The sequence below is a fragment of the Triplophysa rosa genome, linkage group LG2 (genome assembly GCF_024868665.1).
Source record: "Triplophysa rosa linkage group LG2, Trosa_1v2, whole genome shotgun sequence".
Lineage (NCBI taxonomy): Eukaryota > Metazoa > Chordata > Actinopteri > Cypriniformes > Nemacheilidae > Triplophysa > Triplophysa rosa.
In genome coordinates this window covers 784,268-796,827 of record NC_079891.1, presented here as the reverse complement: position 1 = coordinate 796,827, position 12,560 = coordinate 784,268, and the positions used below count along the sequence as shown (strand labels likewise).

Below are 12,560 nucleotides of genomic sequence, written 5' to 3'. Positions count from 1 at the left end.
AATAAACCAGACATGTGTGTGTGTGTGTGTGTGTGTGTGTGCGTGTGTGTGTGTGTGTGTGTGTGTGTGTAGGATGTCTGTCAGAGATGCTCGGGTGAGGGATGAAGGTCTGATGATGATGCAGGAGTTTGAGGACAGACTCTCAGAACACATGGATAAACTGGAGCACATCCGTCTGACTGCCGTCGAGCTCAAACACTCTTTATCTGGGGTTCACTTCTCTTTCTTCATCACATTTACAGTCATGTTGTGTGTTTGTGTATGAGCCGAGTGTCACGCTCTGTGTGTGTGTGATGACAGAATCATGATGGTATGAAGCAGTGTATCTCTGAACACGTGGAGTGGATGCAGACGCTGAATGAACGTGTGGAAGCACTGCACATGAACACGTCTGTATTTGTGCAGGTCAGTTTTCATGAAACTCTCCATGCAGATTCCTCCTCAAACATCAGTCTTATTTCTGCACGTTTAATGTTTATGTCATTGTAAATGGTGTTATCATTGTGTTGTTGTACTGAAGTGAATGTGTATATCTGTGAATGTTTAATGGTTTTCTGCAGATGAGTGTGAAGCCTCGCAGCTTCAGAGGGAAACAACGGGGCCTCAGAAACACGTCACGCTGGGGGCGGGCACATCTGACGGATGACGCCCAATCAGAATACGGCTGGTCTCCGGTTCGAACCAGACGTAATAGTGACGCTGCCTCGGAGATGTCGTGTGCCTGGTAGAGTGAAATAAAATCGTCTCCCATCACAAAGTCATGACATGATTTCAGCGTCCCTGAGCACTGTGAAGATTCTTTAAGCTACATTTCTCTGTGTTTTGTACTCTTTGAACAACGCTGGATTATTTCAACACCTGATCGTGTGAAATATAGACTGCTGGTTTAAATTAATCTAGGAAATGTCCATATGTGCAGCAACAATCATTCAGTTAATGTTCAATTCAGAGGGTATTCAGAGCTCTATGTTTGGCTGTTCATCTGTCAATGTGCAGAAACACAAACCTATCTATGTATTTTCTATATTTGATGTATTTTTATATATGTTTCTTTTAACTGTATCAACATGTGTTGATACCGGTCCTGAGTGTTTCATATCAAATAAATAGACATGATATTTTGCGGTGTGTTCAGTTGCGCAGATGTTTTAATGATCACCGCAGTAACAGAGATGATGAACGTCTTTTTTCCTCCATCTTCTGTCTGTGTACAGAGTGACAGAGATCGTGTTTTTACGCTAGGATTACATCTCAATAATTCCTCAGAGATGTCTTTGATTGTTTTTCTGAATTAGTGGAGTGATGTCACAGTGAATGTGCATTTCAGGTTGTTGTCCGCAGGTGTCGCTGTTGTTGCAGAGGTCTGATCTAGTTTCAGTGTCTAAACTCGAATAATTCACTCAAACAAGAACATTCTCTCATCATTTACTCACCCATCATGTCATCTCTGATGTATTCTTCATTTTCATAGACGAACACAAATCATTTTATACCTAAAAGCCGGCATTTCGTCTTATCGGGCGCAAAAGGTTGAAGCTCCAAAAAGCACACACATCTATTATTAAATGGCTCAATTAGGTTAATAAATGTCTTCTGAAGTGAAACGATATTATTGTGATAGAAAACTAATGCATTTTCAGCTCATTCAGCGACAGGGAACACGTTTACAGTTTGACACCCCGCGAGGTAGCCCCGAAATTCGACTCCCCGTGAGATTACGACTACCCTACGTCTGATTGGTTCATCACTTAGGATGCTGCTTTGTGATTGGTCACTATCTCTAAATCCCGCCCCCCACCTACCTAACCTTTGTTGGGGAAAACAGGGGCGTCGTAATCTCACGGGGAGTGAGACTTCGCGGCCGCGGTAAAAAAAAAAAAAAAGAATCGTTGGATCTTGCGCGTCACGTGATAAAAAAAACTAGTCATAGTATAACTTTTTTCTTTCGATGACGTTGATAAAAGTAAAATAACAAACACGCGTTCAAATCAAAAGTGCTACAGAAGCTCCACAACATTTAATTAGTGTTCAGATTATCCAGTGTATTAAAAGCAGACTCACACAGAGAAAAATAAAGTGAAAAACCAAGAGTAAACAGTAGAAAGAACAAAGGAAACATCTGACACAAACATCCAGCATTCAAGTGTGTGGTTATGACATCATCACCACTGACCACACAAATCTTTATCAATTAGGAATCCATGACATTATTCTTTCACAAATCCATTCATAATAAATTTATACCAAATGAAAAGGTTTTTACACCTAAATCCTTTCTCACTCACGGGTTCTTTTTTTAATCAAATTGTTTGGCTATTAAAAATATATAAATATATATATTATAGCACTTCAGTTATAGAAGTGAATCTGATGAGATTCATTGAGTCACTGTATGACACACTGTGTGTCTGTGGTGTTGTCCTCATCCTCATCAGCGTCTTCATGACTTCTGTCCTGAGCTTCATCTGGAGGACATAAACTCTGTCTGAGCGCCATCAGAAGATCTCGACCCTCGCTGGCTGGAAGATTCCCCAGATAGTACTGAGGTGCCAACTCCACCATCCTGCACAGGGGAAAATAGCTCATCAAAAACCACCGTTCACTGGACATAGGAAAGCGCAAGTCAGACTTACATCTGAGGATGAATCTCTGATACGACACAGATGCAGTTGTCGTGTGAGATGGTGAAGTCGTGATAAAGGACCCAGCTGGGTGGGTTGAGCCGCGGACGGCGACACAGATACGATGAGAACGGATGCAGGTGAGCCACGTGACGGTGAGTGAGGAGAAGATAGTTCCCCGAGCCGTCGACATCATGAGCAACCTGAACATCCAACAGAAGACATGGGACTAACATCAACACGTAACCATCGTGTCAGGTTTGAGTCATATAGAGCATCTTCACCAAGATCAAAAATACTTTACAACTGAAATACACACAAAATATGACAAAGCCAATTAAGGACATGTTACAGACAAACACACTGTGTTGTAATTTAGTGTAATGCATTCGATTGAATTTGTGTCTTCTGAACATTAAACATTTTTTTAGAATCATATCAAACTTAGATGTTCTGTGTACTGTCCTCGTGAAGTATGAGTAAATTATAGTGAGACAACTGATCCAGAGTCAGTGTTCACCTTCAGGAAGAAGCCTGAGATCAGAGCTCTCTTTATATTAGTGCAGTTGTCTTGGCAACCGAAGGCAGGTGAAGATACGGGCAGCTCGATTCGCTGCATCACCTCCAGTAGCTCCGCCCTTATTACCACAGCCAATCGCAGCGCAGAAGCGTTCAGGAAGTTGGTCCGGCACCAGACCTCGTCTTCATTATCTGAGGACATAAAACGTTAGAAACAGAATTCTACGGCAGGAGATAAACACAAGCAGACATCAGCCAATCAGATGTAAGGGTTGATTCTGAGGTTGAATCAGAAGATCACACATGTACACTCACGCTCCCGATAAGCATTATAGATGTTAATGAGGGTCATGTGATCTCCGTCCGCATGCAGCAGGGGGCGTCTGTGTGTGGCGGCCGCTTCCTCTTTGTTCGGTGGAGGTGTTATAAAACACGACGGAGCTGCAAACAGACAAACAACAGATGTTTCGTGACAGCGAGAGAGATGATAAACAGTAGACGAAGGCTGACGTCGTACCGGTGATCATTGCAGCGATGGTGAGCAGTTCACTGACGCAGTCAAACTCACAGGAAGCGATGAGAGCTTTAGCTAACAGAGGCTCCAGAGGAAGTTCCGACATGATGATCCCGACCTCTGATAGGTTCCCATCATCATCCAGAGCCGCGAGATAATCCAGATCCTCCAGAGCCTGCATCAGGGCTTCAGGAGCTGTGCACCCGCACACACATACACACAGTCATGTTTTCATCATTTACACACAAACATCTTCTGGAACATTGAGAGAGAGAGAGAGCGTTCACCCGGTCGATCGAGGAACTTGCACTGGCCCATGTCAGCGATGTCCAGTCTCTTGAGCAGCAGCACCAGATGACTGAGATTGGTCTCCATGACAGCCGGACGACGACATTCAGACATTTCATCCTGATACACGGACTGTGAGTACAGCCGCACGCACACGCCTGCAGCAGAGCACGCCGTCATCACGCCGTCACAACATCAACACGTGATCGGTGCATTAACACGGCTGCGTTTCCTCACCTGACAGTTCACTGCTCACCCGTCGAGAGCGCGCGTCCGCCTGCTGTTTGCTGATTGGCTGTTGAACCTGTGAATCGGCTCTGATTTGTGGGTTGTAGATCTGTGGAGGTGGACGGAGTTTAATCCGCGTTTATGATGGAGGAGTTTAATCCGTGAGGTGTTTGCGAGATGTGGACGGACTCACGGTTTTCAGCTGAAGTCCAGTGTCGATGACGTAGCGGATGTTGTTGAGAGAGAAGGACGATTCTCCCAAAACATCGGCGAGGACGACCCTGCGTCTCACACACTCCTCCTGATGCGTCTCCTCCACCTCATACGCCTGCTGCGCTGCCGGAGCGCTGAGATCCACGTGCAGCGGCAGAACCCGCAGTGAGTTCGCATGAGCGCTCCGTGAGACACACTCCTTCTCTAGCAGCGCACAACACTCGCTGATCACCTGACAACACAACACACACACGTTCATGACTGTTTACACGCATGAACACTGAGACACGTCCTTATTCTCATCAGCTGAACACAAATACTCTAGTGTTTTTAAACCTATACAGGGCTACGCAGATGATGTCCAGATAGCCTCCAGAGAAGAGAGCGTGATGGAAAGTATGCTGGCGAGAACGGACTCTTGTCTGAAGTGCTCTGGTCTGGAGATTAAAGACACTAAATGAGTGGAGGGAACAGGTGGTATCATTCAAAAACTGATAAAAGTCCTGAGTTTACAGTAGCAACACAATCTTTGCGCGTATATTCTCTTTATGAAACATACACTTATCTTGGACATAGAATGAACATCGCAGGAGAATGTTAAGAGCATGTGAACATCGTTGAGTCTGAATTTTTAACTAAGTTAGATTTGATTGACAAATGCCCACTGCCACTTACCATGAAGATAGAGGCTATAAGACAGGTGGCACTGCCTAAAGTACAACACCTGTTCTCCAATGTCCATATTCAACAAAAAGTGTTGAGTGACATGAATAACAAAACAGTAAGCTTAGTGCGAAAGTGGTTTGGACTTAATACACATAACACTCGTGATATTATCTGTCATCCTCAATGGGCGGGAGGGTTGGGGGTACCAAATGTGACATGCGCATTTCCCATCTTCTGAACATGCTGAATAACGATGATAAAGATGTCAGGGAGTTGGCCCGATCCTCCCTGTTCTTGGATCTAAGACAACGCAGGGTGCCGTTGGCCAAGGAGTCGGAGCCCCACTTCCTTGGTTTCATAAGGAAATCCAGTGGGAAACTTGACACTCAATTGGCTGGTTTTGGTGTTTTTGGCCGGACTTGAATGATCTTTGTGTTCGATCTGGAGTATCACTGGAGTGGGTGCGGTCTGACTCCAGGTCTGTGAAAGTCTCAGAAGACATTATTACTGACCCTTTGACCTTTGTTAAAGCAACAGCCACATGTGGTGACAGTAGTCACTCGTTAACATCTGCAGGGATATGACGTTCACTTTTGGATTTACATCAACATCTCCAAAAACAACACTGGGTTGGATTGAAACTTCAGGGAAACTGGCATGCCTCCCCTCTGCTGACCACTCTGGCTCTCACTCAAGTTTGAAGAACACTTTGTGAAGTGAGTACATTATTACTTTTACGGTAAAAGCTAGATTACAGGTACTTCCTACCAGACTCAATCTCTCCATGTGGTTTCCTAAAGCTCAGGTTCCTCGTTGTTTGCATCATACTACAGATCAGACTGTTGAAACACTGCCACATATTCTAAAAGGCTGTCGTGCTTATAAGGGGATGTATACTATAGCACGCCATGACAGAATAGTGGATCTCATAACAAAGGACATATCAAGCTTTCTTTCACCTGAAGTAATAATGTATAAACATTCTTCCATGTTCCAGTGTATTGATCGTGATCCAGAAATCTTTTCACATTTATCTGCGAACACACCAGATGTTATTGTGATCAATAATGTGTGTAAAGAGGTGATTGTTTTGGAGGTTGCTTGTACTTTTGACTCTAGTTTGGAGGAAGCCTTTATGACTAAGGTCATTAAACACCAACCTCTTTTGGACACCATCGCAGAGTTGGGTTATCGGAGTCGATTGCTTGTTTTTATATTTGGCAGCTTGGGACACACACATAGGCTGGTTGTACGAGGACTTCAACAGCTCGGGATGTCAAAAAAGAGGGCCAAGCGGCTAGCAAAATACTGCGCTTTGTCTGCTATTATAGGCAGCCGCAGTATATGGTGGAGACGACGCCATTTATATCCCTAACAACTGAGTGGTATATTGTGTACATTTGTTGTATGCCACTGGTCCAGCAATGTTTTCATATGTATTTGACGGCATCTATAGTATTTATGTCCCTGTAAATCATTTCTTTTAAGTGGACTTAAATAAAATATTAAAAAATGTGTATAATGTGTGTGTTTGTGATGACTCAGTCTTCAGTTGTTCATACTGTATGATGAGACTCAGTACAGTAATGAGGTCAGTTTACTCAAGACACTGAAAGAGGTGTGACACTATTGACAAAAGGAGAGGATGTGTGTGTGTTGTACTTGTACATCTATATTTGTGAGGACCGGTTTGAGGTGTAGACCAGCGGTGTGAGGACAAGGAGAGTAAAGTGAGCACATTTTGGCCGGTCCTCACTTCCAGAGACCCCTTTAAAGGGCTGTTTGAGGGTGAAGACTTGGTTTTAGGGTTTAGGTTATAATCAGGTTTAGGGTCAGGCATGTAGTTCTGATGGTTAGGGTGACGGGCTAGAGCGTCAATGTATGTCCTCATAAAGATAGCTGCACAAACATGTGTGTGTGTGTGTGTGTGTGTGTGTGCGTGTGTGTGTGTGTGTGTGTGTGTGTGTTTGTACAATAACAATCCTTTGGGGACATTTAGGGTGTTTCCATTATATTCTCCATAATGTTTAAAAAAATCTTTAGTTAGGTTAATGATTAATGTTTGTTTATTGTTTTTTATAATTACGTTGTATAGAAACACAAGTAACTTTTGCTAGCGTTTTTGTAGTTACAGTAGTTAATCTATAGTAAACACTGTGCTTTTGTATTTGTAGATGAATAAACATCTCCACACAGACAGAGAAACAGGGAATCTATTGGGCTGAATGTCTGTATGTTCACTGTGCGTGTCAGATTCATTCTTTCACATCCCTCTCTTCTAGTCTTCCTCTGATTCTTCTATTAATTCTTTTCTTCTTGAACGTAATTCTTTTGTTGTGGATGTGTGTCTCAGATGAATGATGTCAGGATTCTCTTACACACAGAGAGAACTGCAGTGATATCAGACACGTACCTGCACGCTGGGCAGAAACACGAGTATATCTCCCTCCTCACCCCTGCGGTGAAGATCCAATATCATGTGACAGGAAGCTGCGATGAGGTCACGTCCTGGCTCCCGGTACACAATCTCTACAGCGTTTGCTTGTGAGGGAACGCTGATGTGAGGAACGCTTTCGCCCAGGAAACTGGCGATGGTCTGAGCGACGGCTGGAGCGGTGAGGACGACCACCCTGAGATCAGAGCGCTGACGACACACGTCACGCAGCACACCCAACAGAACGTCTGTCGCCACCGTACGCTCCTGAACCTCATCGATGATCAGAACGCCGTATTGACGCAGCAGAGGATCGGACATCATCTCCTCCAGCAGAAGACTGTCGGTCACAAACCTGCACGAGAACACAACGCTGCGGTTACACCCCGTCCACATCAGACCCATGCGGCACGACAAATGCCTTGTTCATGATGGGTTTGTCGCATTATGTCACGTCGCGCCACATTCAATGTATAAAGGGTTCTAATGGGTTCCATTGTCTTTTGTCGTGATGTTAGGGTGTTGCTATGGCGGTTGCTAGGGTGATTTAAGTGGCCAAATCACATGATATCGTGTGTGTGTGTGTAAGTAAGGTGATGTACCGTAGTATAGAGTCAGGAGTGCAGCCGTCTTCATGTGGGACTCTGTAGCCGACCTCTAACCCCAAACTCAAATCCATCTCATCTGCCACTCTGAGAGCCAGACTGCAGGCGGCCGCCGCGTACGGCTCGCAACAGCACACCAGACCCTGAGAGAACTCGTGAGACAGAGCGTACTCCACACACCACTGCGCCACCTGAACACACACACAACAACAACAGGACAGAATAGAAAATAATGGAGTAAAATATTAAAGAAATCAACGGAATGGCATCATATAGTACAGGACCGCATAGCATAGAATAATATCAAATAGAATATTATAATATAGATTATAATATAGAACACTATACTATAGCACCGTATAGCATTTGTACAGCATAGCATAGCCCGGTGTGGTATAGTATCAAATATTATAGTATAGTATGTAGGGCTGTGCAAAAATATCGATACATGTAAGTATCACTTTTTTTTCCGATAGCGTATTGATAGTGATACCTCTACTATCGATATATTTTTTTTAAATCATGTCATATACATACATACGGCCAAAAGTAAGTGGAAGCGAGCATGGTGAAAAATATAAGAAGGTTTGTAGCTCTCAGAGCTGATGTGTGGGTGTGCTTTGGTTGTCAAAATAAGTCATGGATTAATGAGTTATATTAAATAATGCTGTTTGTAGGCTTCTCAAGTCATGACACAAGTCACTTGTCTACTGCAGTGCATTAGACATAAAGTTTATTAAGAAAAGTAACAATGACATTTATTGTGCTTTCACGGATGTGACACCAGCTCATTTACAGCACGGATGAAGCAGAGGTTTTATTCTGCCCATGTTCAGTGTTTTAACTGTAATGCACCACAACAGCCAAGTGACTTGCGTGAGCCGCCTTATTCCCCTGTGCTACCCACTTGAGGGGCGCTTTCCACAGTTTGAGAAGCCAAACCTCTGATCTAAAGGTCCATGCATCACACATCATGGCCACTCTGCAGAGGTAAGGGATGTTTTTACACTTATCTTTACAGAAAACCCCCGCTGGTGTATTTCTAGCTCTACTTTTGACATTTTCTATTTAAAGTATTGCAATATATCGCAAATGTGTATCGTATCGAAATACACAGCAATATATTGTACCGTGACCCATCTATCGTGATATGTATCGTATCGTATCGGGAGGCACTTGCCAATACACAGCCCTACTAGTATGGTGAAGTATAGTACAGGATGCAATGTTATAACATAGTACAGAATAGTACAGTACAGCACAGTATAATACGATACAATATAGTATAGATTACTATGTTTAAAGTATAGTACAGTACAGTGTAGCGTAGTGCAGTACAGCATAGTTGACTATAATATGAAATAATGCTTTAGTATAGAACAGTACATAGTATAGTATAGTACCGTGTTGCAAAGGTCAACTTTAGACTAGACTAGCAGTGATGGAGAGAGTTCAGAAGTGCGTGTGTTGATAATATGAGGAAATAAATCCTTCTGTTCACATCACATCAAACATGTGCAGAATCAGACAGGTCAAGTGATTATTCTTATGATCATCAGGTGTTCATTCATGCCATTCCACACATTTCTCTCAATCTGATAACATGACAGCAGACTCACAGCACACACACAGGTGCTTATATGGCATCATCCTCATCCTTACTGTCATTAACATGTAGATTTATGCTATTATGGTAATTATGCATATTTATTGAGAACCACATCTGCATTATTTCAAACGGACAGATACTCAACGGTGTTTTACACTGTTCTACATGTCAGTCTATATTATTATTATTGTGTGTGGAGTTGTGAGTCCGTGTTTTGTATGTGGGTGTGTTTGAACCTGTGTGTGCGTGTCTGTCTTCTGTGTTTTCACTTGTATAACATTAATGTTTTCCTTGTAGTCCAAATATTTCATGTGCAGCTGCTTTGTAACAATGGAAATTGTAAAAAGCGCTATCTAAATAAAGTTGAGTTGAGGATGTTGTGTGGCTGAACGTGTGATGTGATGTCAATCTGACGGCTCGTGTGGACATACACTTTTTTAAAGGTTTAAAGGTGAATGCTGTGCTGTTTTCTCGCATGATTTCACTACAGCATCTCTACTGTTATGTGAGTGTTTTCAAACGCCCATCTCGTACCATGACGCCGAACGACTGGATTTGTGTGTTTTTGTACCTGTGTGCTCTTTCCGGCTCCTCCGTCGGCGCTGAGCACCATCATACTGTGAGTCTCCATCTGTTCTAACAGACTGAACCTGACGCTCCACACCGCCAGCTGCTTTCTCTCCTCCAGCAGACTGTAGTATCGTGAAGAGTACGGCAGGCCGTCGTACGGGTTCACCTCCAGATCTCCATCAGCTCCGCCGCTGCCGTCCTCCTCCTCCAGATCGCCGGACAGCAATGAAGAGATGGAGAGATCGTCCAGAGCTGACAGGACAGGAGCGGGTCTGGGGACGGCCGCAGACGACATCGTGACTGCCTGATCAACTACACAAACTACAGTTACCTGTCCAGAGAAAAACCCTCTACATCAGCCATTACTAATCAACAACTCCACGTGTGTGTTTTTATCACAAGTCAACAAGGTTTGAGTCACAGCAGTAACAGAAAGAGACACGTGTGATATGAATACATGTGTGTGTTATCAGAATGAACCCAACGTGTGTGTGTGCTGGATTCCTGACATAACACACATCTTCAGCTGTTCTTCAGACGTTCTGTGTGAGCATGAGTCACAAATCCCTCTTTACTTCTAGAGCTCATCATTTAAAACATCTGAAAGAAAACTGAAAGTCTTGAGAACGACCCCTGTCATGTGTAACAAACACACCTTCATTTGCTTAATTCTCACAAACAAAACACCTGAATCACGTGTTCAAGGTGAAGCTCAGTGTGTGTGTGTGTGTGTGTGTGCGCGCGTGTGACGTCATCATTACCTGCACATCCAGAAACACAAATACATCATAAACATGACATGCACGAGTTGTTGTGTTTTAAAGAGAGAGACGTGCGTTGATGTTTAAATGAAGATTCTCGCACGTGTCATGTGTCTCACATCAGATCTATTATGACATTTTATTATGGTGTGTAATCTGATGTTCAGATCACATTATCAGACAACAAAAGAACACAAAACCCATCACTGACCCTACATTACCTTCACACGTATCATACACACACACCACCTCACCCGTTTACATAGAATATGAATTAAACTGCCATGTGGAATTGAAGTTGTTGATTTGCAAACACTCAGTAAATGACCATTTTACATTAAACGCGTGTTTGTACGGACGCGTTTCCTTTAAATGTCCGTACAGGAGGCGTGTCAGCTGACCGGCAAAGATCACACAACATCAGATAAACAACACAGAACAATAAACAACACAACACATAAACAGAGTGAACATTAAACCATATTCACCTGAAACACATCGTCAGATGCGTCAAACTATCCGCACGAGAAAACGAATGACATCAGACGAGAGAAGCCCGCGGGCTGTCATACGCCTAAATGCTTTGAACGCCTTCGGTTCGGCGGCGAAATATACCGCGATATTCTGCAGACTATAAAGCGACTTGCTAATACACGCCTGGCGCTGATGTTTAACGGTTTATCATCATATAATTCATGAACGCTGACGATTTTTTACAGAGATCGAAACTCAGCCGCCATGATGAAGTCTCACCTCACGGGCCGCTGCTCAAAACCCCACGAGCTGCCTACATAGACAGCACTTCTGCCCTCATGTGACTGATGTCGCTCAGACATGCAGCAGATCCTCACTATGTAGACAACACGACGGGTGGCGGCTGGTAGATGCTGTCTGTGTAGGCAGCTCGACAGGATTGAGACACTGTCTCTCTCTCTCTCTCACTGCGCAGGTGGAGCTGAAACCTGAACTGACACAGAAATGCAAAAGGAGCCGACATACACAAATAAACGAAGAAAATAAAAAATAAACAAGGGAACGAATGAATGAACAGTCACGTAAACACGCTTATGGACTAAATAAGCGAAAACGTGACGTGTATGTTTGAAGGATCCTTCAATAAAACGGGTGATTTGTTTTCCGCATAAACAGTAAAAAATGACTTTAGCATAAACTAAGCGTTTGCTGTTGTGTTGTAAATACATTCATAAAAACCCAGTAAGTTTTGATTTATTTATATGTTTTTTGTGTGCTTGGTCTGGTTTACAGCTGTCAAACAAACACAATGTACGCTTGCCTTAACCTGCACATTAAAATATAAGAAAAAGTGTAGGTACACGTCACTGGTTTAAAACTTTTTCATGAGAAGAGAAACATGATTTGGATCTTCATAAGAAGTTTGATGATGTGACGTCACTGGTTTAAAACTTTTTCATGAGAAGAGAAACATGATTTGGATCTTCATAAGAAGTTTGATGATGTGACTGTGCATTAGAGTTTCTATTAAAGGATGACCGTACGACCGAAGGTATAAG

At 43.2% G+C, this 12,560-nt stretch overlaps 1 protein-coding gene across 2 annotated transcripts; it reads right to left on the bottom strand.

Moving 5' to 3' along the window:
• Window positions 1-1,995: 1,995 nt before the first annotated feature.
• On the bottom strand, window positions 1,996-11,865 carry dqx1 (DEAQ box RNA-dependent ATPase 1). Of its 2 annotated transcripts, none has more exons than XM_057353203.1 (12): window positions 11,517-11,865; window positions 10,269-10,539; window positions 8,086-8,279; window positions 7,463-7,838; window positions 4,364-4,615; window positions 4,180-4,279; window positions 3,942-4,100; window positions 3,658-3,849; window positions 3,456-3,581; window positions 3,142-3,332; window positions 2,634-2,824; window positions 1,996-2,563 (listed from the first exon to the last, which is right to left on the bottom strand). In XM_057353203.1, exons 1-12 carry the CDS (start codon window positions 11,525-11,527, stop codon window positions 2,386-2,388), a joined length of 2,241 nt encoding a protein of 746 aa, XP_057209186.1. In that variant the 5' UTR covers window positions 11,528-11,865; the 3' UTR covers window positions 1,996-2,385. The 2 variants fall into 2 exon arrangements, with proteins under 2 accessions (XP_057209186.1, XP_057209181.1); XM_057353198.1 differs by having other exon boundaries at window positions 10,269-10,598; window positions 11,517-11,862.
• Window positions 11,866-12,560: the final 695 nt, after the last annotated feature.

Coding starts and splice junctions, on each gene's coding strand:
- dqx1 (XM_057353198.1), bottom strand. CDS start 10,562: ATGTCGTCTGCGGCCGTCCCCAGACCCGCTCCTGTCCTGTCAGCTCTG. Junction 8,280..10,268: donor GAGCCGGAAAGAGCACACAG/GTACAAAAACAC, acceptor GTGTGTGTTCAG/GTGGCGCAGTGGTGTGTGGA. Junction 7,839..8,085: donor ACTCCTGACTCTATACTACG/GTACATCACCTT, acceptor GTTCTCGTGCAG/GTTTGTGACCGACAGTCTTC.